This window comes from Podarcis melisellensis (genome assembly GCF_964234715.1).
Source record: "Podarcis melisellensis genome assembly, chromosome: 3".
NCBI lineage: Eukaryota > Metazoa > Chordata > Lepidosauria > Squamata > Lacertidae > Podarcis > Podarcis melisellensis.
The window spans coordinates 93,138,870-93,163,126 of record NC_138530.1 but is presented as its reverse complement, the minus strand read 5'-3'; the positions used below and the strand labels follow the sequence as shown (position 1 = coordinate 93,163,126).

Below are 24,257 nucleotides of genomic sequence, written 5' to 3'. Positions count from 1 at the left end.
TGTTAAATTTTCTACCATGTCCAAGGCTTCTCCAGAGTTTGTCTGCTTGTTGCCAAATTTACCTCTGTGTTCAAGGAAGTGAAATCTGTTTGTTTATTTAATATATATTTGAGGCTGCCTTTTAGGTAGCTTCCAACATACAAAAAATGCAGTGATCACATAAATGAGACCATAGAACAATGGTGAGGTTGACATTAGAATAGCTGTGTTGATAACACAACGCCTAGCAGAATAGCAATAACATCAGTAAAAATGGTCAACAATTATTTCAGCACCAAAGCAAACCAGCAGCACATTTGTATCCCTTCCCCCATCCCCCCAAAAAAATGAAAGTTGAGGTTTTGGGGCTGAAAGATGACGTGCCCAGTACCAGCCCCTTCATATGAACGGTGTTGTTATTGCAAATCCATGGAATACTTTAAGACACTCTTCTATAATGTTTTCTCTTGAGAGAGCTTCCCTACTCCCTTCCACCATGTTCTGTGAATCAGAAGTCCTAAGCAAAAAAGCTTTTTAGGCTACCTGAGGCGTTTGGATGAGATGGCCCTGTCTCCCTCCAGCAGTATTCACACCATTTTGCACAACGTCTGATGTGGGTTTTTTATTTAAAAGCCTGGTGTGCTTCCCACTCTCCATGCAGTACTGCATTGCATGTTTCCTTGAAAGCTCACAAACAAAAAGCTCCCCTTCTGCCTGCAGCAAGGCTGCCATCACTTTTTATTATACGCGGATGAAATACCAGCCTCTTGGTGATGCGTTTGTGATCGCACTAAAGGAAAAGCTACTTCTGACAATGCCTCGAAGTGGTTGTTGCAACAGTACTATTCAATACTTTATGATAAAAGTGCCAGTAATTAACTGTGGGCCTATGAGTAGGTCTGGCTGGGTTTAAAAGCTGAGCACTCGCTTTGCCTTTGTTCTGCTAGACTGTCCTTTATAAGATTGAACATTAACAGCATGGTATGCAGACAAAGCATATACAGTAGAAGAAAATAATTTGCACTCTCAGCAGACAGGAGGGAGCTGTAAACTCAGAGCACGTGTTTTGCATGCAAAAATGCCATGCCCAGTCTTTGGCATCTTCTGGAAGGACTGAGAAATGCCTTCGTCTGTAGCTCTAGAGAGCCTCCTAGTCAGTATAGACAACAAGTGAGCTAGCTGGACCAGCTGGCTGATTCTGCAGAGGGCAGCTTCCTACATTTCTATGGCTTCCCAAGCTAGCGTGTGCCTTCTCACTAAAACTGCCTCTTCCGTGCTTCAGATGCCAATTATGTACCAGAATTCTTGAAGAAGACCCTGGTTTGCTATGATGTCTGCTGCTTAAGCATTATAAGAGACACTATAATAAGCTTTCAGAATACAGTGGAACCTTGATTCTCAAACTTAATTCCTTCTGGAAGTCTGTTCGACTCCCGAAATCATTTGAAAACCAAGGCACGGCTTCCGATTGGCTGAAGGTGCTTCCTGCACTCAAGCGGAAGCTGTGTCGGATGTCCAGCTTCCGAAAAACGTTCAAAGAGCAGAACACTTACGTCCGGGTTTTTGGCATTCAGGAGCCGATTTGTTCAACAACTAACGTGTTCGAGACCCAAGGGATGACTGTATGGAGTTATGATCTTTCCTTTTGAAATCATTTCCCTGCTTCCTTTCACCATGTTCTGTAAATCCGAATCAGAAAGCTTTTTAGGCTGACCGAGGCGTTTAAGTGAAATGACTCTTTCTCCCTCCAGCAATATCCCAACTCTTTTGTGGAACTTTTGCAGCACAAAAGCCTTTAAAACAAACAGACAAAAAAGCCCCTCTCCTGCCTGCAGCAAGGGTACCGTCACTTCCTTTTTCATGGATCTGAGTTAGGTTGCCAGAAAGAAAAAAAATTGCTGTGCTCAGAGGCAACTCTTGGAAAGTACCTTGTGTTACAGGACTATAGTAAACGTGCCTGTGTTAAACATATAACGAACATCATTTGAACAATAAATTATTCCGTAAGGAGCTGGTTTGTTTGTTTTTTTACATAGCTGCTGTGTACTCCTTCCAAGAATTCAGTTTCCAGAGAGAGAGAAGGAGAAAGATAATACCTGGGTTTCTGTGCTGCCTGTGTAAGATTGGCTCCAGACATCCTCTTTAACAGAAATTATATAAATTGATGATTAGTTTGCCCAAGGGGTTGAATTGCAACCCTGGAGATTCTGTGTATTCTTTAATCCTTGTAAGCAATGGAGGTTTAATTAAATGCATCCACTGCTTTGGTTCAGTAGCCTTAGATGACAGCGGATAGTAACTAAAACGGTAAATAGTGTTTCCTCTGCCATTGTACTCGGACCTTCCTTTGCTCTTCAGTTCCCTTGGCATCTTGTTTTCAAGAGACAAACTGTTGACCCTTTCACAATGGCCTGGTGCAGAACTATAATGCCTAATCTCCTGTCCATGGGTTAGCAGTCAGGATAGCACCTGGCAACCTTGTGCACCCCTCCTCTTGCTTAGCCATTCCTTATTCCATTTCAGAGCTAACTATGGTTAGCATTACATGTGCTCTGGTGTTAATTCTATTTGCAGGTAGCCCAAACCACAGTTGGCGGACCCACTTCTAATCCAACTACGGTTATTGAAAACGCAAGCGTAGAGGGAAATGATTGCCTATTGTGTTCTCTGATAACGTTGCCAGAACTAAGAATGCAAGATTGGGAATGGAGTATTTTACTTCCTTAGTGCCTTGTGCTGTTAAAATGGTCTGAAGCATCCACATTTGAGGAAATGATGACAGGACGGATGTCGCCCATTATGTCAGTTCTTATGCAAGTGTATAACAGATGCAAACGAAGGAATCTGCGCTGCCTACATTTTCTGAATAAAAAAGCCTTTCTCAGCACTTCTCTACGCTGCACTGTTTTGCATATGTCTGAAATTATAGATATTTATGAAAATGTTGAAATACCACACATAGGCTTGTGCCTAGAGCATCCTAGGGCCAACAAGTCCCTTCCTGAATCACAGAAGTGTGAATCGTACCTTGTGCCCTGTGTCCATATGCATCCTTTTTATACTGAGCCTCATTCCCTCTTTAAGAATCTGCCCCTCCCCAATTCCTGGGTGCAAATAATTTTAACAAATACAATGTGCCTTTGATTTTTATCGCATGTGGTTCAGTGGCTTTAGCGGGAACCAGTAAACACAAATGTCAGTGCAAAATGAAGACTCCTGCCCCCTAATCCCAGTAACCTAGTTATGTGTTGTAGGTTTTGGTGTTGCTGTTTTGTTTTCTGCTGCACTGCTTCCCATGTTGGTCGACAGTGACCTTTGGGTAATCAGGGCAGCTTGCTTACTAAGCCTCGGAAGCCTTCAACCCAGCCCTTCTGGCTTGCATTTGCAATGTCAAGTTGGCTCAGGAACAGGAAGGGAAGACAGCTGTGCTCTCGGTTCATGGGGGAAGGGTTGGCTTCATTCAAAGAAAGTAAACTCGGCCCGACAAGGGAGTGCTGTGTAAAGCTGGCTCACAGAACTGGCTAAGGAAGTGTAGCAGCTGAAAAAGTTGTGTAATATGTGGGCTGTGTTGTGAGGACTGTTTGCCACTTGGTTGTAAAATGTTCCATTAACTACTTCTTGAGGATTGTGAGGCAGTGGTGTAGCGTGGGTTGTCAGCACCCGGGGCAAGGCAAGTAATTTGCACCCCCTAACCTGTGGATTTGCGCCCCCTAACCCCCAGATGTTGTGCCCGGTGCGACGGCCCCCCCTGCACCCCCACGCTACGCCACTGTTGTGAGGCAACTTTGTGAAGAAATTTTATAATCTTAACACACAGAGGTGGTCAACTGGGTTTGGCTTCAGAGATATCTTAATTCGCAGTGGACTCCATCCACCTTTCAGTGGCCCAACTTTTCGTTAATAAGTGATTTTGGGTTGTTTTTTTAGCTCATTGTTTCGTTCGCACGGACAAGAATGAGTGCCTGTGTGTCTCTTTTGTAGATGCTTTATTGTACTGGTATCTCATGCACGTTTTTAAAAGGCTATTACCAGTCCCATTCTTCAGAGAGTATTTCAGAAACCCATTTTGTTCCCTAGACCCTACACCTAGTTGATGATGGCGTCATACTATTCAAGGGCTCCATAGCTGTAAAAAAGGGAAACCGATTACACACTTGCAGCACAATACGGAATTTAGCAATTCCTGTGCAGGTTGGCCTGATTTTAGTGAGGAACATTTTAGTTTGAGCGTAAAACTCTGTTGATCTGGAGCTTAGTACTATTGAGCTCAGCAGGACGGCTCCACTATACTGGGTGGGTTGCAGCTTTAATTTAGAGTGTCGAGCATAACCCTGAAACAAAACCGAAACAAGTAAAAGAAGGAGGTTTCAGGCTGATGGCCCTTTTGATGGTTCTCTTCCACACAGGACAAAAATAGAGAAAGAGAAAAAGGAGCACGCTAAATTACACGGGATGATACGTACAGAAATAAGTGGGGCTGAAATAGCAGAAGAGATGGAGAAAGAGAGGAGGTTCTTCCAATTACAAATGTGTGAGGTAAGAGTGAACATTTTATTTCATTTTTATTTTCTGTGGCAAGTGCTGAAGTAAAGGGAATTTTGAAGCTAACCTGGATGGTTCCAGTTTTAGGAATGAATTTATTGCTTTTTACACAGTTATTTTATTAATGATAAACTGGCATCCCATGAAGCCTTTGTGTGTGTGTGTGTGTGTGTGTGTGTGTGTGTGTGTGTGTGTTTGCGCGTGTGTGTGTGCGCGCAGATTATAAACAAACCAAATAGGCAAATCCTTTATGCAACTATTCCCATCCTAGGCTTAGGGGATTGTCTCCTGCGCCCATTCAAGTTGCCATCTGCTGCAGTATTGTTGAGAGATGGGGGAAAATAAAATCTCATTTTATTTGGTTAAGTAGGGAAATTTAACAGCTGTTGGGAAAGAGCTGTTCATGCCCTGAAGGGCTGCAATGAATTTGCTGCCTAGGGATTGTTCTGTTACGGTTCGGTTTAAAACTTGGTTGCTCTTTGGTTTTGTGTGGCAGTAGCCCTGTGTGGATTGTCCTTGAATCCACCATTAGTAGGACTGGGAATGTGCTACCTTTGAGTTCCCCTCGCCTCAGTGTAGTTTCTCTTTTCACTTCCTACATGCCAATTCTCTCCTCACATTTCTGGGCAGCTCTGATCATAGTTTGCAAACTACGGTTGACAGTACCCTGCAAACTATTGTTTGAAATAATGGATTGGAGTTGGCTTATAACTTGTAGTTTAGGGGCTACACAGTTTACCTATTTGGTTGTTGCAGCAAACGGTATATGTAGAATAAACAGAAATGGAGGAGAGAAAATAAACATAAGAGGAGCCTTGCTGGATCAGGCCAATGACCCATCTAGTTCAGCATCCTGGCCTCTTAATTGCCAGCTAGATGCCCATGGGAAGCTCACAGAAGGGAGCTGAGTGGACCTGCATTCTCCCATTTGTGATTCCCAGCAAGTGGTATTCAGAGGCATAGCGCCTCCAACAGCGGAACATAGCTGTTGTGGCTAAGAGGCACTGATGAAAGGTAGGGATACAACACTGAGGTCTTAGGCATGGCTTTCGATTGGTTGCAGGAGCTTCCTGCACTCAGCAGAAAACTGGAGCATTTACTTCCACGTTTTCAGCGTTCGGAAGCTGAAACATTCCGAAACGGAGGCTTTCAGAATCCAAGGTTTGACTATTTTTTAGTAGGGCTTCCAAAATGAAGAGTAGTTCTGTGCTCACATAAACAAAGCTGATTAGTGCTAGATGCTTAGGATCAATATACTTGGTCTTAATTTGTGAGGAGCTACTAAAGAAGATTTGTTTGCGCAGTAAATTAAACTTGAATCTGCTGTGCTGGAGACCTTACATTTAGTAAATTAATTAAAGGAAGAGGGAATAGCAGCACCAATGCAATCCCTTGCTTACATGAGCTGGGTGTCTGTCAGGATTCCTTTACCTTTTCCTTTCACCAGGTGCCCACATTCATGGTGGGTGAGATACCATAATCAACAATGCAATCATAAATCCACTCTGTTCGGTGTGACTCTCATACATTTCAACTAAGCTAATTTCCAAGCAAGTACAGTGGTACCTCGGGTTACAGACGCTTCAGGTTACAGACTCTGCTAACCCAGAAGTAATACCTCTGGTTAAGAACTTTGCTTCAGGATGAGAACAGAAATCGTGCTCCAGCGGCGCGGCAGCAGCAGGAGGCCCCATTAGCTAAAGTGGTGCTTCAGGTTAAGAACAGTTTCAGGTTAAGAACGGACCTCCGGAACGAATGAAGGCCGCAGTAGCTGAGCTCAGAAAATTATATGAAATGGTGGCAATTTATACTGTTATGGAATATATCGCACATGATGCGCCATCATGTGAACAGTGCAGTGGTACCTCGGGTTATATACGCTTCGGGTTACAGACTCCGCTAACACAGAAATAGTACCTCTGGTTAAGAACTTTGCTTCAGGATGAGAACAGAAATCGTGCTCCAGCGGCGCGGCAGCAGCAGGAGGCCCCATTAGCTAAAGTGGTGCTTCAGGTTAAGAACAGTTTCAGGTTAAGAACGGACCTCCGGAACGAATTAAGTACTTAACCCGAGGTACCACTGTATGCTTTAAATGTTAGGGCCAAACTACAACTGAAGTTGAAGACTTAGTTAGCCTTCATGTCATGTTAAATTAAATACCAGGTCTTATTTATATATTAAAAATGTCCCCAGTACTCCAGAGAATTATGGATACAATCATCTGAGAAATCCTCGGTGTGCCACAAATTGTTTAGAAATGCTCCTTGCTTTCAAAAGTAGTTTGTTTTATTTAAGTTATTCATTATATGCCGCTTTTCAGGGGGACCTCACAAAGTAGTTCACAAAAGACAAAAAGTAGTTTGCCATGTGGCATAGGGAGCTTCTGTACAGTGGTGACTCTGGTTTCAAACTTAATTCGTTCTGGAGGTCTGTTCTTAACCTGAAACTGTTCTTAACCTGAAGCACCACTTTAGCTAATGGGGCCTCCCGCTGCCACCGCGCCGCCGGAGCACAATTTCTGTTCTCATCCTGAAGCAAAGTTCTTAACCCAAGGTACTATTTCTGGGTTAGCGGAGTCTGTAACCTTAAGCGTCTGTAACCTGAGGTACCACTGTATAATAAAGCTTTGGATGTGCAGAACTAGTTCCTTGGACCATGGCCTATCGTTCCACTTGCTTACATTAGATAGCTGAAGAAAACCTTTTCAGTGTTTGCTCCATCTGTGGTGGATTCCTCCCACCCACCCCACCCACCCAAAAAATGCTGTTTCTTTTCTTTGAACTGTTCAGAATTAAAATGGTTTAATTGTCACTGGCTCTATGACCCTCATTCTGAAACAGTAGTTAATAATTGTTTTTGTGTGCTTTTTTTTAACAGTACCTGCTGAAAGTCAATGAGATCAAGATTAAAAAAGGAGTTGACTTGCTTCAAAACCTGATCAAGTATTTCCACGCACAGTGCAAGTACGTTCTCTGTCTCTTGGTAACTGTATGCTCTCTGAAAACATTGTTCTTCCTACTTTCTCTGACAGAATAGTTAGTAGCACTAATGCTTTTTTGGAGGTGACATGTACAAATCTGTCAAGCTCAGCTGTACGTATATTTCACTACTGTTCTTCCGTCAGACTGAATGGTTTAAAAGGTCAATTATGGTCGGCCGGGTGTATTATTACAAATGAAATGAGGCGTTGGGCTCAGATAATACCAAGCCATGCAGTTGTCTTTCATTCTTAATTTCCACATGGCCATTTGGCATGATTAGTAATCTGTGAAAAGGAATGAGGCATGTCAGCTATACCACCTCTCGTATTTTGCAGAATGTGTCTAGCGACTGACAGGAGTTCTGTTTCACAGGGGTGGGAAAAGCACACCATTGGGAACAGGGCGCCAAGAGCCCTGGCTTTTCACTCGTTTTTAGCACCCGCTTCCCAAAGGGTGGATGTTTTAAAAGTGGGAGTAGAGTACTTAACAGCCAGTCAAGTCACCAATACACTTTATGTAGGAAGTTGCCTTATTCTGGATCAGAGCTTGATCCATCTATCTCTCAGTATTGTCTACACATTGATGTTCAGTGGCTGTCTGGGGTTTCAGACAGGGGTCTCTCCACCCCTGCCAGGAGGTGCTGGAAATTGTAAGAATAATGATAATAATTTATTATTTATACCCAGCCCATCTGGCTGGGTTTCCATAGAACCTGGAACTTTCTGCTTGCAGAGCATATGCTCTGAGCTATGCCCCTTTTTCGAAATACGCATTCTGTGATTTGTTCCTTGCTGTACAGTATTGTCTTTTTAGAGTGGAATCATTTTTATGAAGCATTTTTTTTTCAAATATACAGATGCAATAAAACCAAAAAGCCCAGCAAAAGAAATGAAATGGCATACGGGATAAAGATCAAACAATGGGAGAGGGACAACCATAAAAATATATTCCAAATGCATAGTATTTATTGAGCATTTCAAAAAGAGGCCGCTGATGGTTGTTAAGTGCCTGGTATTAACAGGCAAAATAATGTTCCACCACACAATGTGGAAAGTTTCAGACTTAGCATTGCCCTGCAGAGCTTGAAGATGAAATGTGATCCGCCCCCCCTGTGAGATGTTCCAGACGTTTTTATTCCAAAGCAAAAGGTTTAAGTCCTGTAATGGACAATCATTCAACAACTGATTAAAAAAACATGCATTATTTAAACGCGATATTTGTATTACTGCCTTCAGAAAGAGAAAGGAATTCTAGCTCAGTGTGTTGTTGAATGATTAGTCAGGTGAACGAGCATGGAACCAAAGGTTTCTTCTCCAGACCTTCCTTAGCTAAGGTAATACAGAGACAGGGAGAACGATAGAGATATGGTTCTGTATAAAACTTCCAAATCATAGAATCATAGAGTTGGAAGAGACCACAAGGGCCATCGAGTCCAACCCCCTGCCAAGCAGGAAACACCATCAGAGCACTCCTGACATATGGTTGTCAAGCCTCTGCTTAAAGACCTCCAAAGAAGGAGACTCCACCACACTCCTTGGCAGCAAATTCCACTGTCGAACAGCTCTTACTGTCAGGAAGTTCTTCCTAATGTTTAGGTGGAATCTTCTTTCTTGTAGTTTGGATCCATTGCTCCGTGTCCGCTTCTCTGGAGCAGCAGAAAACAACCTTTCTCCCTAGATGTCTGTGGATTCCAAATGTCAATATTTCAAAGGCAAAGCCTTTGTGTCTACCAGTAGCAGTAAATATAACCCTCCCAGTCAAGAGCTCCATAAGGGGCTCCCTTATGCACATGGCGCTCCGACATGAATAACGCGCTCCATGTTTCTTTGCTGTCATTCAGAGATGACCGTAACATAAAAATGGGAAGGAAAGGCCTTTCTTTTTCTGCGTATCTATGGAAGTTATTAGAAGCACAAGCAACTGCCAAGTCTAATCTAAATATGGCTTACTTTGATGGCAGACAGAGCAATCCAAACTTCCTTTATGCTGGGGGATTTTGGGTGTGTGTGTGAGAGAGTTGAACTGTGTGGAGGTGTCCCTTTGTTCAGTTTTGCCAGCTGAATCAGCCTCCTGCTGGCCACCAAATGGGCAGGTGGGAGGGAGGCCAGCTGGTAGTATCCCCATCAGTAGAGGCTCATGGAAAGACCTGAAACAGAGCAAAATGGGACTGAGGTAACCCAGGATTGTGGGCCACCTGGAGCTGGGGCAGGGATCAGATACTATTGCCTCTCTCCCAGTGTTTTTTGCCATAACTGCCAAGAGCAGATGGTGGCAGTGGCGGTGCCACTCCGCAGAGTCACACCAGGAAGGGGGAAAGGGGTTAAGATGGCATCCTTAGCTATCTACCAGATTCAGTGCATACGGTGTGAACTATTGGCACTGTTCTCACATCTCACATAAAGGCACAAAAAACTGGGTCATATACTGACTTACATGTTAAAGAACCCATAGAAACCCAGGAGAATATAATATTGGATGTAAACAACTGTTGTGTGGCCATGATCCAAAGCAGGAGTTTGAATGCGTTTCAGAAAATTGCACACAAGCAGACAGAGATTTCTTTGTGGTTTTGATCGCTGCAGCTCTCTCGGGCAGCAACAACTGAGAGGCAAGCATGCCTTATTGGGCAGAAAAGCAGTGAAAATCCCCAATACATCTGTATGCTGTATGAGCGCTGTTCCTTTACCTGAATTTAAATGACTACTATGGATGACAGTAAGAAACTCCAGAATGAAGTCATGAAGAACGTATTTTTATTTTACGTAAGAGAGAATACTTGTCCCCTTTTATTTTGAAACCCCTTTGTACAATTTCAGACTTCTTGCTTTTCGTTAAGTTTGGGTTAGTTGGTAAAGTAGTGATGGCAAAATATTGTTGCATCAGATATCGCAACGGGGATATTTTAATCAGCCCCTTTTCCCAAAACATCAAATAGCATTTTTCCATTTCCTCATTTGAATTCTGCTCTTGTCATGAAAATCTCTAAGACAAAAAATCCCACAGGAGCCCAAGAGATATAGGTCAACTGTCCTCTTCCCTAAGACTATTGAATTTTGCCTGTTCCTTCTGTTTCACAAAAAGGTGTAGATTCCACATTGCAGAGGCACCTAAAGGAAATGTGTTTTGTGATCAAGTTTTTTTTACAGATTTTCACATTTAATTAGTGTCTTGCGTGTGCACACACACACACACACTGATCGATGCTTTGTCTTTTCCGTTCAGGAAATTTCAGGCATCTTAAATTAATTTGATACTCCTATTTATTTTATTTTTCTTCCAAAGCTTCTTTCAGGATGGCCTGAAAGCAGTTGAAAGTTTAAAACCATCGATAGAGAAACTCTCCACAGATCTCCACACAGTAAGTAACCATATCTCCCTCATATTACTTATTACATTTGCTTTCCAACTGGAGACTCCAGAGAGTCTCATAAAATTAATAATAAATTCCATCTAAAAAACAAAATAAAGCCACAAAAAGCAGCACACACCTTCACAACTTAAAAAAATTTCAGCGGGGAAAGAGATGGACCCATAAAGGAACAGTATTCAGGAGAGAGTGGAGAATAGAATGAAAGAGAGAGAAAAGAAACACAACTTTTAAATTATGAGCTGAAAACGGGTATCTTGCAGGTGGGCAAGGTTTAGCAAACCTTGAGGAGGACCAGTAGAAAGGGCAATTCTCACCTAATCTAGCAGCAGCCATGTGATGGTATTTTAGCCAGCCAGCCAGCCTGGCTCCCTCCCTCTCCTAGTTCTGTCTTGCAGGGCATTTGGTCTTATTGTACGGCTGCTGGGGGGGGGGGGAGAGGAGATTGTCCAGCGGAACCGGAAGCATCTGTGTGATGGTGCCTGAACATGTGAAGGGGAGAGCAGGGCCTTCCTGGCTTTCCCCACTCCCAGGTGTCAGTGGATGTGCTGTTAAGGGTACAGGAGCATTACCTCTGCATCAAGGTTTGTACTGACAAGTAGAAGCCCTCCCAGTTTATTTCAAGCTTTTGTTGTGTCTTCGCTGCAGATTAAGCAAGTGCAGGATGAAGAAAGAAAGCAATTAATTCAACTTAGGGACATTTTAAAAACCGCACTTCAGGTTGAGCAGAAAGAGGTGAGCATGTAAGGTGATTTAACACACTTTTTTTTTTTACTAATTTAATGGGAACATTTATAGTTTTAGTGGTTGTATGAATTTGTTCTGGGTTCGAGGTGATCTTGTTAAGGTTTCTGCAAAGCTTCTCTCCACCCCCCACCCCTATTTCTTGCACAAAGGCTTAATTGCTTGCCTTGCACTTGGGTGTTACGGTAGAGAATCTGGAAATGTTTGGCTGGTTTTTTTTGTTTGTTTTTTAAGAAAAAATAATCTGGGAGAGTTCATGTTTTGTGTCTATGTGATGGCTTTTGGAATAGTTCCCAGAGAGGAATAAAAGTGAAAAACAGATTTTGCCTGAACGTGTCAAATCTATGCAATTTGTTCAAAGACCAGTGCTATATAGGGATGAGGGAATTTGTGACTCTTCAGCTGTTGTTAGACCCCCAACTTGCATCAGCTCCAGCCAGCATGGCCAATGCTCAGGAATGTTGGGAGTTGTAGTCCAACATCTGGAGCATAGCTGTCAACTTTTCCCTTTTCTTGTGAGGAATCCTATTGGGAAACGTTGACAGCTATGGTCTGGAGGGCTGCAGCCTCTCCATCCCTATACTATGTGGTGGGTCCTGTATCATACTTGAATAAACTATGTGGACTTTCAGACAAAAAGCACACTTCTTCATGGTCTCAATGCAGTTCCTCCTAAGCGTTCTGTGTCTGTGCAGAGCTTCCTTCTTTGTTTTAAAAGAAATTATATCATCAGTAAGATTGTGCATATTTGTGCACGACACCTTCAAAATGGAAAAACGTCTTTCACCCACATTTGCCTCTATTGACAGAGCAGTTTATTTGTTATGAGATACCAGCCCCTCCCCAAAGCTGTAACCTGTGGAGCTTTCTTAGAATGTTACATATGATGGATTTAATTCTGTCTTGACATTCAAGTCCGTTTGCGGAGGAGACTGGACAGTTATGCGTAGAATTGTTGACCAATGAAAACTCACAAAGGGCAGTGGAGAACGAGAAGATTCTGTTGCTAAGGCAGAGGATCATTCCTTACTCAAATTAAGGGCCTTCCGCTCCCACATGTGTATAACCAGAATGATCATAACCACTGAGCAACATCTCTAGACGCAGCCAACCCCTTAGTCACCATGGGTTTCCTTCTTTTGGGGTCCACTTTGCAATGCAGTCCACATGCTGCCTTAGAGCCTTCCATTCTTCAGGAAAGATTGTGAGCCCACAGGCTTGAATTCCCTCTCCTGGGCTCCCATCACATTCTTGTGGGTTGGAGAGCTTTAAACCAGCAATTCTCCGGCCCTGAGTTTAACATACCAGCGACTCTCTGCTATTTCCTGTTGCCTGCAGTTGGGCCCTGGGGAGCATGAAACCCTTGGTGGCTAGAGGCTGAGTGTTTCCGGGGGTTGTGGCCCAGAGGTCTCCGGTTCAGCACATTCATAACCATTAAGTTCAAGTCAACAGGGCTTGAGTCCAGTGTGTCCATAGGCTTTCGCCACTAGTGCTCCCAATTTAGTTGGCCTGTCTCCCTCTTTGAAAGTGTTGAGGGTGGCTGCTTGTAAGTCACACCAGTGATTGGGTTGACTTCTGGGCATAGGCTGCTAAAGAGGCAAGATTACTCAACTGGAATGAAGAACATTTGGCCTCTTCAGTAGTGGAGCTTCAAAGAAATCTGTAGCTGTTTACGCAGCTGTGTGTATTAGGCCATATTGGGTTTTTTTGGCTTATGGTTTTCAATCCTGAGCAGGAGTTTTGGTTGAGACAAAGGGTGGTATTCAGCTAAGTGTTATCCAGAGTAGCCCAATTGAAATTAATGGACTTGATTAAGTTAGGTCCATTAATTTCAGGGGATTTACACTAAGTAAAACTTAGTGAATGTCGTCTAGAATCTACCTAGGGGGACAGTTTCCATTTCTGATTAGAATGAACCACCTTATGCTTCAGAAGCATGGAGTAAAGCATTTAAAACTATATGTCTAATTAGATTCTGTTGTATCTGATGCTGTTAGATTTAAAAGCATATGCTGAGTGGCTTTCAAGTGCTCTTGGCTGCACATCCCCAGGGTACCCCAATGGTATGCATGAAGCAAGGTCATGGAAAGTCGCTACCCCTAAAATGAATGGAAAATGATTTTTTGTGCATAGATAATTTGGATACCTAGTTTTGGGTAAATGCACAAAAAAGATACCTTCAAATCTGTGCTATTAGGGCATTAATGTGTCTTAAACCAAGTCAGACTCCCTCTGGTGTACTATCCAATACTGTTTTGTTTTTTTGCACTGCAACTGATCTTTTTTTCTTCCTAAAATGCATTTGCCTTTTGTGACCGAAGTCTAGGAGAGTAAGTCCTTTGAATGTTTTTGTAAATGGTACATTGCATGATTGTCATGTGCATTTCAAGTAACTGGTCTTCTTTTCTGAAACATAATCTGTTGGCCTAATTGTTTCATATTTTGCAAATTGTGTGAACATATTTTAGCTATTTAAAGGTGGATAAATTAAATCAAGGCAAAGCACATACACTGATACTGATCTTAATTCTTTGAGTGCTGGTCCTTCTATAGCCAGAATGGCATCATCCACTCACAAGAGGAAAATATTAGCAGGCATTGGGGGAACACCAAAGTTTGGAATAAAATAAAATAGAATAAGATCTTTCAACGAAAGTCCTTGTGGCAAAAACAGCCTAATGGAAACTGAGCATGCTCAGTGGAATGTTGAATGACTGTTGGGTGGAAATTTGAAAAACAAAACAGGAGGAGGGGGGAATGGAATGCAGTGTCTCAAATCCTTAACTGGAGGACTTCACACTGCAATGTTTAGTTGCAGGTCAGGCTAGTTTGAAAATTATTTCCTTTGCTGAAATCCAGTTGCTTGGCTTTTGTCCGTCTGTGAGTCCCTTGGGCTCTCTTGTATTTCGTGTTGTGAAGGATGCCTGAGAGATCTGTTTGTTCATAGATTAATTGACATGTATGTTGTCCCTTTTGAGTATTCATTGTTTTAAATATTCAGATGTATACTTAATTACTCCTTGAGAGTCCATTCTTTTCCCTTGTAAGCAAAAGCTGGCTTATCAGAACATTCACATCAAATTCATAACTGAATTATTGTGAGCCGGTTTTTGCAAAGTGTATGCAGCAAGATCGTAACATAAAAACCTATGAATTTCTGCTTAATCAAATTGCTAAACGATTGTGCTTTAGTGCAATGAGGCGCTGTATTGAGCTAAATTAACGGTTGCAGCAACGCTTGAGTCGCTACCGATTGTATGTGCTATTTAGAGGGGTATTCAAAGAAGTTAGCTTTTGCAGGGTAGTCATGATGGGACTGTCAGATCCACAGGATTGCCCCAGCCTCGTGCTTGCAGTTGAAAACAAATTGTGAATGCTTTGTGACCTGACTTGTGTATCGTACTGACCTGCGCATTAAAGCCATTGCCAAAAACTTGAGCTGCGAGTCTTGAGGGCCTGGACAACCAGGTATTTTTGACAGTGGCGATGCCTGGATTTTAAGTGGCCCATTTTGTTTTGTTTTTTTTAAAGAATTTTATTGAGTTTTCCAATAATTGTATAAAAACAACATAAAACAATAATGTAACACAAACAAAAAAACAACAACAAAACATAAAAAACAAGTATAATTTCATTCCCTTTTTTTTCTTATACCTTACTTTCCCGACTTCCCCATACCTCCCCTCTCTGTATTCCAATTTCTATTATGTTAGTTCAGCAAATCCTTCCCCTTAATTTCATTTAAACTTTTAACCCTTCTTTCTTATTACTTATCCAATTCAGCTGAAAACCACGCAGTTTCTAAGCCAACGCCATTCTAACATTCATTAATTTTGCAATATTTCTTAAGATAGTCCTTAAATTTCTTCCAATCTTCTTCCGCTGTCTCAAGTGGCCCATTTTGCTGCAGAGTGAAAAAAAGAAAAAGTGAAAGTTGCTTATGGATCATTTGTCATCATCCGAGCTGGTTGGGCTGTGAATAATGGGAATGTGATGGAGTTTCGAGCTGGGATTGAAACAGTGGGGGTTTTTTTTGGTAACCAATCTACTATTTTTTGCCTTTAGGATTCTCAGCTCCGTCAGAGTACGACTTATAGTTTACATCAACCTCAGGGAAATAAGGAACATGGCACTGAAAGAGATGGCAGCCTCTATAAGAAAAGTGATGGGTGTGTATGCTTTTTCTTTTCTTTTTTTAAGTGATGAGTACAGTGGTACCTCGGGTTACATACGCTTCAGGTTACATACGCTTCAAGTTACAGACTCCGCTAACCCAGAAATAGTACCTTGGGTTAAGAACTTTGCTTCAGGATGAGAACAGAAACTGTGCTCCGGTGGCGCGGTGGCAGCGGGAGGCCCCATTAGCTAAAGTGGTGCTTCAGGTTAAGAACAGTTTCAGGTTAAGAACGGACCTCCGGAATGAATTAAGTACTTAACCCGAGGTACCACTGTATGTAGCTTTGAAAGAAAAGTTAGAAAAAGAACTTGGCAGTCTTTTGCAACAATACGAGTCATACCAAAATTTAGATCTCCTCCTCTCTCTCTCTCTTTTTTTAAAAATAAACAGAATCAGAAAAGTGTGGCAGAAGAGGAAGTGCACGGTTAAAAATGGTTTCCTTACAATTTCCCATGGTACAGTAAGTATTTGTTTATAGTACTCTATGCACACAGCCTGTTGCTAATAGGGGAGGGAAGCCAAATTAGGCTGCCTCTGTATTTATAGTTACAGTATCAGCCAGATTCCTTAACGGAGCATGTTCATTGAGATCACTTAACTTTTTGAAAAAGCAACAAATTGCTTGGCCAAATTGCTATGAGAATTAAATACACGCCCACTCGTTTGTTACCGTGCCTGATGATGGGTTATGAAAACAAGCAAATGTTTTACTATGTTGTTAAAAATAACGAGCTTTTTTTCTGGGCAGATGGATGAGGAAAGTATAAGTGATATCCTCTGAAAAATAATCTGCTATTGTGGCATCATGTTTGTAGGAGAAATCCTTTTAAGTGTAGAGTTCCTGTTGTTTTTAAAGTAAGTGATTGGGTCTAGAGACACAGGGAGCTGCTTAATACTGAGTCAGACCATTGGGCCATATTTTCTACCCAGACTGACGGTGGCTTTCCAGGGTTTGGGGCAGGATCTCTCCCAGCCCTATTTGGCGATTGAACCTTGGGACCTTTTGCATGCAAAGCAGATTCTCTGCTACTGACCTGTGGCCCTGACCCATCTCAGCTAGAATGAAAGCTGTTGATTCGAACTTTCTAGGCCAGTGTTAGGATGGAATGTATTTATTATTATTATTATTTTGCCATGTAATCTTTAAATCAGTTGAGGAAACCAAATAAAATCTAATCTTGTTGCCCGGATATATTATGCTAAACCACAGTGCTTTTCCACAGTTAAATATTCCATGAACAATCATGCAGATAAATAGATCGTTTATACTACCTAGAAGGTTTGTTATTTTATTTTATTTTATTCATTAATTAAATTTATAAACCATCCCTTCCATCACAAGATCTCGAGGCGGTTGACAGAATAGGCTTAAGACGAAAAGTCAGGTAATGCCATCCATAATATCGCCCGGCTGCGAGTGTGAAGGCTGCTCCCTGCAAGGCCCTTTCCACCTGGCCTAGGGGGCAGGTCCCACACTCACCAGCCCTACTGAAGAGGCTCCTGATGAGGCTGGAGGAACATCGCCTGGCTATTGTTTTATTGATTTAATATTCTGTACACCGCTTTGAGATTTTTATTAAAAATATAAAGCGGTATAGAAATTGAAAAAAATATAGAATTTGTATCTGCTTAAGGTACCAGTTTTAGCTAACACAAAAAACCTGTTTGGCTGTTTATGTACACCTCTAAGGATGTTAAAACGATCATTTAACTGAAAACGTTAACGGGACTGGTATTTGCTGGGCAGACAGGTTACTTAAGAACATAAGAAGGGCCTTGTTGGATCAGACCAATGGCCCCATCTGGTCTAGCATCTTAGAATCATAGAATTGTAGAGTTGGATGGGACCATGACGTCCAACCCTCTGCAATGCATGAATTTTTTTGTCCTAACATGGGGCTTGAATCTTGATCTCACCATGGCAAGCCAGATACCCACGAACAGGACACGCATACAACACCCCACTCCTCTGTTTGCCTTCCAGCCACTGATATTCAGAGGCATTCTTCCTCTTAATACTGTTGATAATACCTAGCCACTGTGAATAGCAGCCGTTAAGAAATATTATTCATTCATTCATTCATTTATCTAATGTCATTTTGAAGCTGCCCATTCCTCAGCATGGCATGGAAAGCTAATATCTGCACTGTCTAAATATTCATAGTCTGTATAATAATAGATTCATTGCGTGACCTACTGTGTAATAATTGTAATCCTTGGCCTCAAAAGACATACGTTTTAGCCCCAGTTTCTTCCATGCAGAAATGCAACCAACAGTGTGTGAGACAGAAGGTCATGGAATTAGATTTTATGATGTTTGTATTATTATGTTCAGTTATCATTTAGACAATGTTGTTTAAAGAACAGCTGTTTTTCAAAAAAAAAACAGAATGAGAGATATATATTTAAAACTTTTTAATTTTTTTAAAAAAATTTATTTTTAAACTATTCTTATTTCTTAAAAATTATTTTTAAACTAAACTATTTTTCACAACTCTGCCTGATACATAAAATAGGAAAGAAGCAGTGAAAGACGATTATTTTACTGTTTTCTCTTTGCCTTTAACATTTCTGCACAGCTGTACATAGGTCCTCTTTTTAATGGTTAGAGTCATCATAGCGATCCATCATAGCGATCCATAGTTAAAAGTAGAAGTCTTCTTTTTTTGCTCTTCAAAATATGGCAACCCTGCTTTCTACCTTTTTCAAGACAGTTACCTCTCTATACTTTCCCCCTTTTTTCTCATTTCATACTGGCTTATTTCAGATGAGCTTCAAACCATATCTTGGGGTGGGGGGGGGGGTTATGAACAAACTTACTTCTTAACACATTCTCATTTCCTTCCCCTTGCACATGGCTTTGCTGACATCAGTTTCCTGTTTATCACTAACCATTGCTTGCCGTAAATTCCAAATTGGCAAACTATAATTAGCACTTGTTCTCCCAGCCAGAATCAACTCTGCCACTTCAAATGATGGTTTCTAATTCTGTTTTTGAAGCATGTGTTAGCTTGCTAATTTGGGCGTAGCGACAAGCTGAGGTTTGTGTTTCACAGGAAACTGTAGAGAGCGCCACACGTAAAAAGGGGAGGGGGGGAGCATGCAAAACTGCAGTTTGGTTTCCAAACCATGGTGTGAGTGTGAAGGTTTATCTTAATCGAGCCACTGACTTTTCAAAACTGCTTTACCTAGGACTTATTTCCAATACTTCCAATACAGCACAACCCTACACATGTCCACCTTGAAAAAGTCTCACTGAGTTTAAGTTGCAGCCTTATTCAGCTTCTGTATAGGAAACTAAATATGGATATTCATATTCTTTTTACACAATAACATTTTCTGTATAAAATAGTTGTTGCAGGTGAAGTGGCCCCCAATTTCCAGCACTAGATGGATTTTAAATATGATTTGCAAAGTAAAAACTAAAAGGTTGGGGTTGCAGTCCAAATTCCGGGTTGGTTTTTTGAAAATCTCATGTGCCAGAGTGGATACAGTTTGTTAAAAACGTGGATGGGGTTGATAGACGGACTGTCTTTTGATCTGATTGTAAATACTTTTCTCCCAAGATCTAAATTAATTAATTCTTTCTTTCACTGTTTGTAATTTTAATTGTATTAGGGCCTTCTATGCTTTTCTGGGAGTACCATCTTTACAGCAGGAATGGAAATAATTTATATGCTATGCACATAGTTGATAATTCTCCTTGGACACTGCTAGAAGTGACTTCTTTGTTGGTTATGGTCCCGAGTTTGTGCAGACTTTTTTCTGCCTGGTGAAATAGATAGTCTCAAAATACAGACTTCGTGTACCTGTAGTTGGCTTACAATACACATAGGTACTAAAGGAGCAACACTTGTCATCTCTTGTGTTTTTACCAGCTGATAAATATTGGCTGGTGCCTTCTAGCAAGCAGGAATGAAGATCAACACGATTGAAATTTATTGTTCTCTATCAGTATGAACAATTTAGCAGTTCATGAGTAACAATTCAACATATTTTGATCTTTGCAACCCACCCTGTTGTCACTTGGGACATTCTACCACACATTTGCCAGCTGTGTGGCTCTCAAGCTTAAAAAGCCCTTTTCTCCAGTATCCAATCAGGACAGCTAACCAGATGCAGAAATTCTGGTACTTGCAAAATCTGCACTTTTCTCAGATACTACATGCTTGATGCATTTCAGGGATTGAGGTTACCTTGCCTTATTAAGAATCATCAGAATGGCTGCCTGCCCTGAATTTCTTCCTTGAACAGGTGCCTGTGGCTCCTTGCCCTTTCAGGACAGTCCTCTGACAGACTGACTAGATTGGCTCTTTTTATGGTTTTCAGTCCCCATCTGCCTTTTGCTGTGGCCCGCAGAACTGTTGAAACTTATTCTTCCTCTTTGGCATTTTGGTGTGGTCGTTCACACTAAAGACATCATTCCTTGTTTTCTGCTGTGTTTTGTTGGGTCACCTGCCATTGTTGCTGTGTTAAGGCCTTCCAAATGTTATTCCCCACGTCTGGTAGGCCTTGCCTTTAATGCCAGATATATATCAGTACATGCGTGGCTACTGTGTAGTGGGTAAAAAGGAACACACATGCGGAGAACCACTCCATTAGTATGACCATAGTTGGTCTGAGATTGTGCGCTAGGTCATCAAATTAGCTCCTGTTCTGAGTTACACTGGCTCTTGAACTGATCTTGGTCTGGGGCAGTTCCATTTTTTTCTGACCTTTCACGTTCTCTAAGATGTGCATTGTGCCTCCCAGTTCCCATGTTGTAGAAAGGAAGATTGTCCTTTTTCTTCCTCCTGCAAGAACATTAGATGAGCATTCCTCTATTCATGTGCGCTTTAGCTCTGGTGCAATTATGTTGATCTAGTTATGTGGGATAGCCTTGTTTTTGCTATCCTTAACTTGGGTCATCCTTCCACCCCAAATTATGTTGCCTTTCAAAACTTAAGTGATTTTGTGCTATAAATGCCACCCACCTTAACCCTCACTCACATTAACACTCCACCCCGGCTACTTCCAACATACAGATTCTGGTATTTTTTTCTTGTCTCTGTCAGTTATTACTACACCTCTTCCTTTTCAAATACCAAAGCTGGAGATGGATTCTGAAGATTACCTTTGTTTCTAAAAAGAGAGTAAGGTTGATCCAGTGGATCAGATAGGAACTTTCCATTTTCCAGAATCTAAAGGAAGAAATGCCAGGCCAAAGAATGTTTTACATGCACCAACTTCTCTGTTTGCTGTGCCAACATTATAATGTCATTGTAGTGTAATGTCATGGTGCAGCTCTGAATTCAGCAGTTAGTCTCCACAGTCCTAATCTCTTGACCTGCTGTTTTCAGCAAAACCCTTCAGGTCAAGTTTCTAATTAAATGCAATGGAAACCCTGGCCAAATGCGTTTCCTAGTCATTTAAATTGTCCTTTGTTGTTGTTGTGGTTGTGGTTAAAAGTGGAAAATAAAATGGTAATTGTTTGTTTTCTTCTCGGTTACGCCTGCCCTGTTTTAATTAGTTTCTTCTTTTATTTCTCTAGAGAAACATTCAATTATCTTTCGCTTCACAAAGAGACATGGGGCTAATTTTCACTTTGTTGTGTTTTGTTGGTGTAAATATATTCACACCTGGTGCAGACTAGGCTCTGTCCACACGACAGCGTTCACGGGTACTTGGGCTGCTGTTCCCGTGCGTGCATTTGTGCATCTCCATCCACACTGCAAGTGCTTTCAATTTTATGCCTCCGAAATGTAGCTTGATGTCCTGTCTGCACTTGTAGCTGGTGCTTGAATGGGATGTCTTCCTTCTCTGTGTTGCTGCCCACTTCCTTCAATTAGTGCTTCCTCACTCACTGTAAGTTCTCAAAACCTGAGGTCCATTGGGAACATTGCATGCTATTTGCTTAGCTGCAGGTGCCCACTTTCCAATTTTTATTTTTCTAATACAAGTTTTCCAATATGCCAGGTTTGTGCAAATCAGTCGCAAAAAAATAAATTTAAAATACAGGTGTGGTGGTGCTCTAAGCAAGGAAATCTGACGGTTCCCCTGTAGGCATGAAAACAGCTGTATAGCTGTGCCATGCACCTTTAAAATGCTTTTTTAAAAAATACAGGTTTTCTAATATATTAAATTTGCTCAAAAGAGATGTAAAAAAAGTGTGTCGCTCCAAGACAGGCAAAGAAAGATTGGGAAGTTTTTAATGCTTGATGTTTTGCTATGTTTTTATATATGCTGTATCTTCTCCTCCTCCTCGTTTTCTTTCCTGCCTCCTGTACCTGCAAGGGCATATGTCATTTTTATTTTTAATACAGCTGGTTATGCAAGAGTAATTCCAGGCAGAAGAGTTGTTTTAAAAACAGTAATAATGCAAATGTGCCTTCAGGAACAACTGGTGATAACAGGACAGGCCTTTGGTTTAGATTGATAGAAACAAAATGGAAACAGGAGGTGGCGACAGACCACACCCAGTGACACATTATCACACTTAAAAAAGAAGTCCACCCACGCAATGCAATTCAGTGCATCTGCAGTTGGATAACATACCATTTTTATATTGTATATTCTTCTTTTACTGGATTATCTGTGGCCTGGGGAAGTACCAGTTGTTGCAAAAAATCGAGACGCAAGCAGCTTCAAATCCATCTTACACTCCAGTATTGATGAGCCCTAAATGTTTTTGCTCCCATGCCTTAACCATGTGTAAAATCTGAATGCAATCGTTTGGTGTAAACCAGCCCATAATGTTCTCATAAACCAGTCATGATGAAAAGATGTATCCTTAGGAAGAGGAATCCACCATAGCCTTGTTTTTGCAAATATTTACTCGCACCATAGTTGTCAAGAGTTGAATACATGAAAAAAATATATCTCTGTTTGCCTTTACTGTTTATGAAACGTGCCACTAATATTCGTGTGTAATGTCCAACTGCAATGGTCAGTATCAGTTTTTCTTCACGCTGCATCTCTTGGGACTGCTTTGTCTTATGTTTTTATGGTAAATATTTGCATGTAATGTTAATTGTGTCAATAACTCTTAATGGTTTATTTGTCTCTAGTGCCTATTATAACAAGTCGGAGAGCCAAATGTTACCTTGTCCTTTGGATCCTTTACAAAAGTTCAAATCATTTTAACTTAGTCTAATGCACCTTTGTTACCAAAGTAGATGCTTCCTGTATCGGCCAAGTGTTGCAGCAGGAGGATGTGCTCACGAGTAAATTCTAGCGCTCACACAATTTCATAGAGCATAAATGGCAGTGGTGTGAGTTGTACCCATCGACTATATTTCCGAATGGAACTTTAGAACTAAAGTAAATTTACCCAGCTATTCTTGACCTGCTTCCCAAGGCTTTCTGAGGTATAGACACATCTTAATATTGTACAGTGGTACCTTGGTTTACAACCATAATCTGTTCCGGAGGTCCAGTTGTAAACCAAAACAGGTTGTAACCCAAGATTTGCCTTTGCCAATGGGGCCTCCCCCCCCAAAAAAAATTGGTTGTAAACCAAAAAAAGGGACACACACTTCTGGGTTTGACATGGTTGTAATCTAAAACGGTTGTAATCGAAAGCGGTTGCAAACCAAGGTACCACTGTAATACAGGAAGTAGCAATTTGCCCCGTTCCTTACAGTTCAGATTGCTGTGAACTTGCCCTAGATCTAATTGTTTCCACTTCCTGTGGCTTATTCAAAAGAACTGGATATCTGCCTATTTTGGTAATTTCCATGGGCATATTTTGGGTGTCTTGTATGCAGGAGGATTCTCCCTTTTGAAATCCATGATAACAGGAAAGTCTTTATTCTTTATGCATTTTTACTAAGGGATATTCCTTTTTGTTTTGTTTTCTTCTTTAATCAGGCAAACCGGCCTCCTGCAAAGCTCAATCTGTTAACTTGCCAAGTGAAAACAAACCCAGAAGAGAAAAAATGTTTTGACCTCATATCACGTAGGTTTGTTGTAGGTACTTTCTATTAGTTAGTTCTAAAAATCTCCACATTGTTTCAGGGGGGAAAAACAAGTTAATGGTGAGATTCCAAAATTTAGTCTGATACATTTGGAATATGTTACTATCAGAGCTTGCTTTGTTTGAACATTTTTGCCTTTCATATATTTCACATATCATTCTTATATGTTTGTCACTATAAACTATTTGTTTATATGTCTCAGTTTTTGTTGCTGTATTAGCCCTCATTGGGTGCCCTATTGAGGTTATTTTAGCTATGCTTTCCTGATTTCTCTGCAGAACCAAATCTCAAAATCATTCATGAAGCCTGTATAGAATATATTGTTGAAGTATTATCAGAAAGGTCATGTAATTATAAATAACTAATGTTTACCACCATGACTTTTCTTGATCATGGGGGTTTCCTCTTTCAGAACCGGGAGTGTTGTAGCATCTTACACATATAATACGTTTTTTACATTCTTTATTGAAAGATAAAAAGATATATAAGTCACGATCATACTGTGCAAACTG

The 24,257-nt window shown here is 41.1% G+C and overlaps 1 protein-coding gene across 5 annotated transcripts in view; it reads left to right on the top strand.

Moving 5' to 3' along the window:
- Positions 1-24,257, top strand: part of ASAP2 (ArfGAP with SH3 domain, ankyrin repeat and PH domain 2) — a 93,776-nt gene that overhangs the window by 40,263 nt on the left and 29,256 nt on the right. For all 5 annotated transcript variants that reach the window (XM_081906083.1, XM_081906082.1, XM_081906079.1 and 2 more), the window contains exons 6-12: positions 4,386-4,515; positions 7,399-7,484; positions 10,785-10,860; positions 11,518-11,604; positions 15,679-15,782; positions 16,181-16,250; positions 23,639-23,726. In XM_081906083.1, the coding sequence (XP_081762209.1) occupies positions 4,386-4,515; positions 7,399-7,484; positions 10,785-10,860; positions 11,518-11,604; positions 15,679-15,782; positions 16,181-16,250; positions 23,639-23,726 (641 nt within the window). The remainder of the gene's footprint in view (positions 1-4,385; positions 4,516-7,398; positions 7,485-10,784; positions 10,861-11,517; positions 11,605-15,678; positions 15,783-16,180; positions 16,251-23,638; positions 23,727-24,257) is intronic.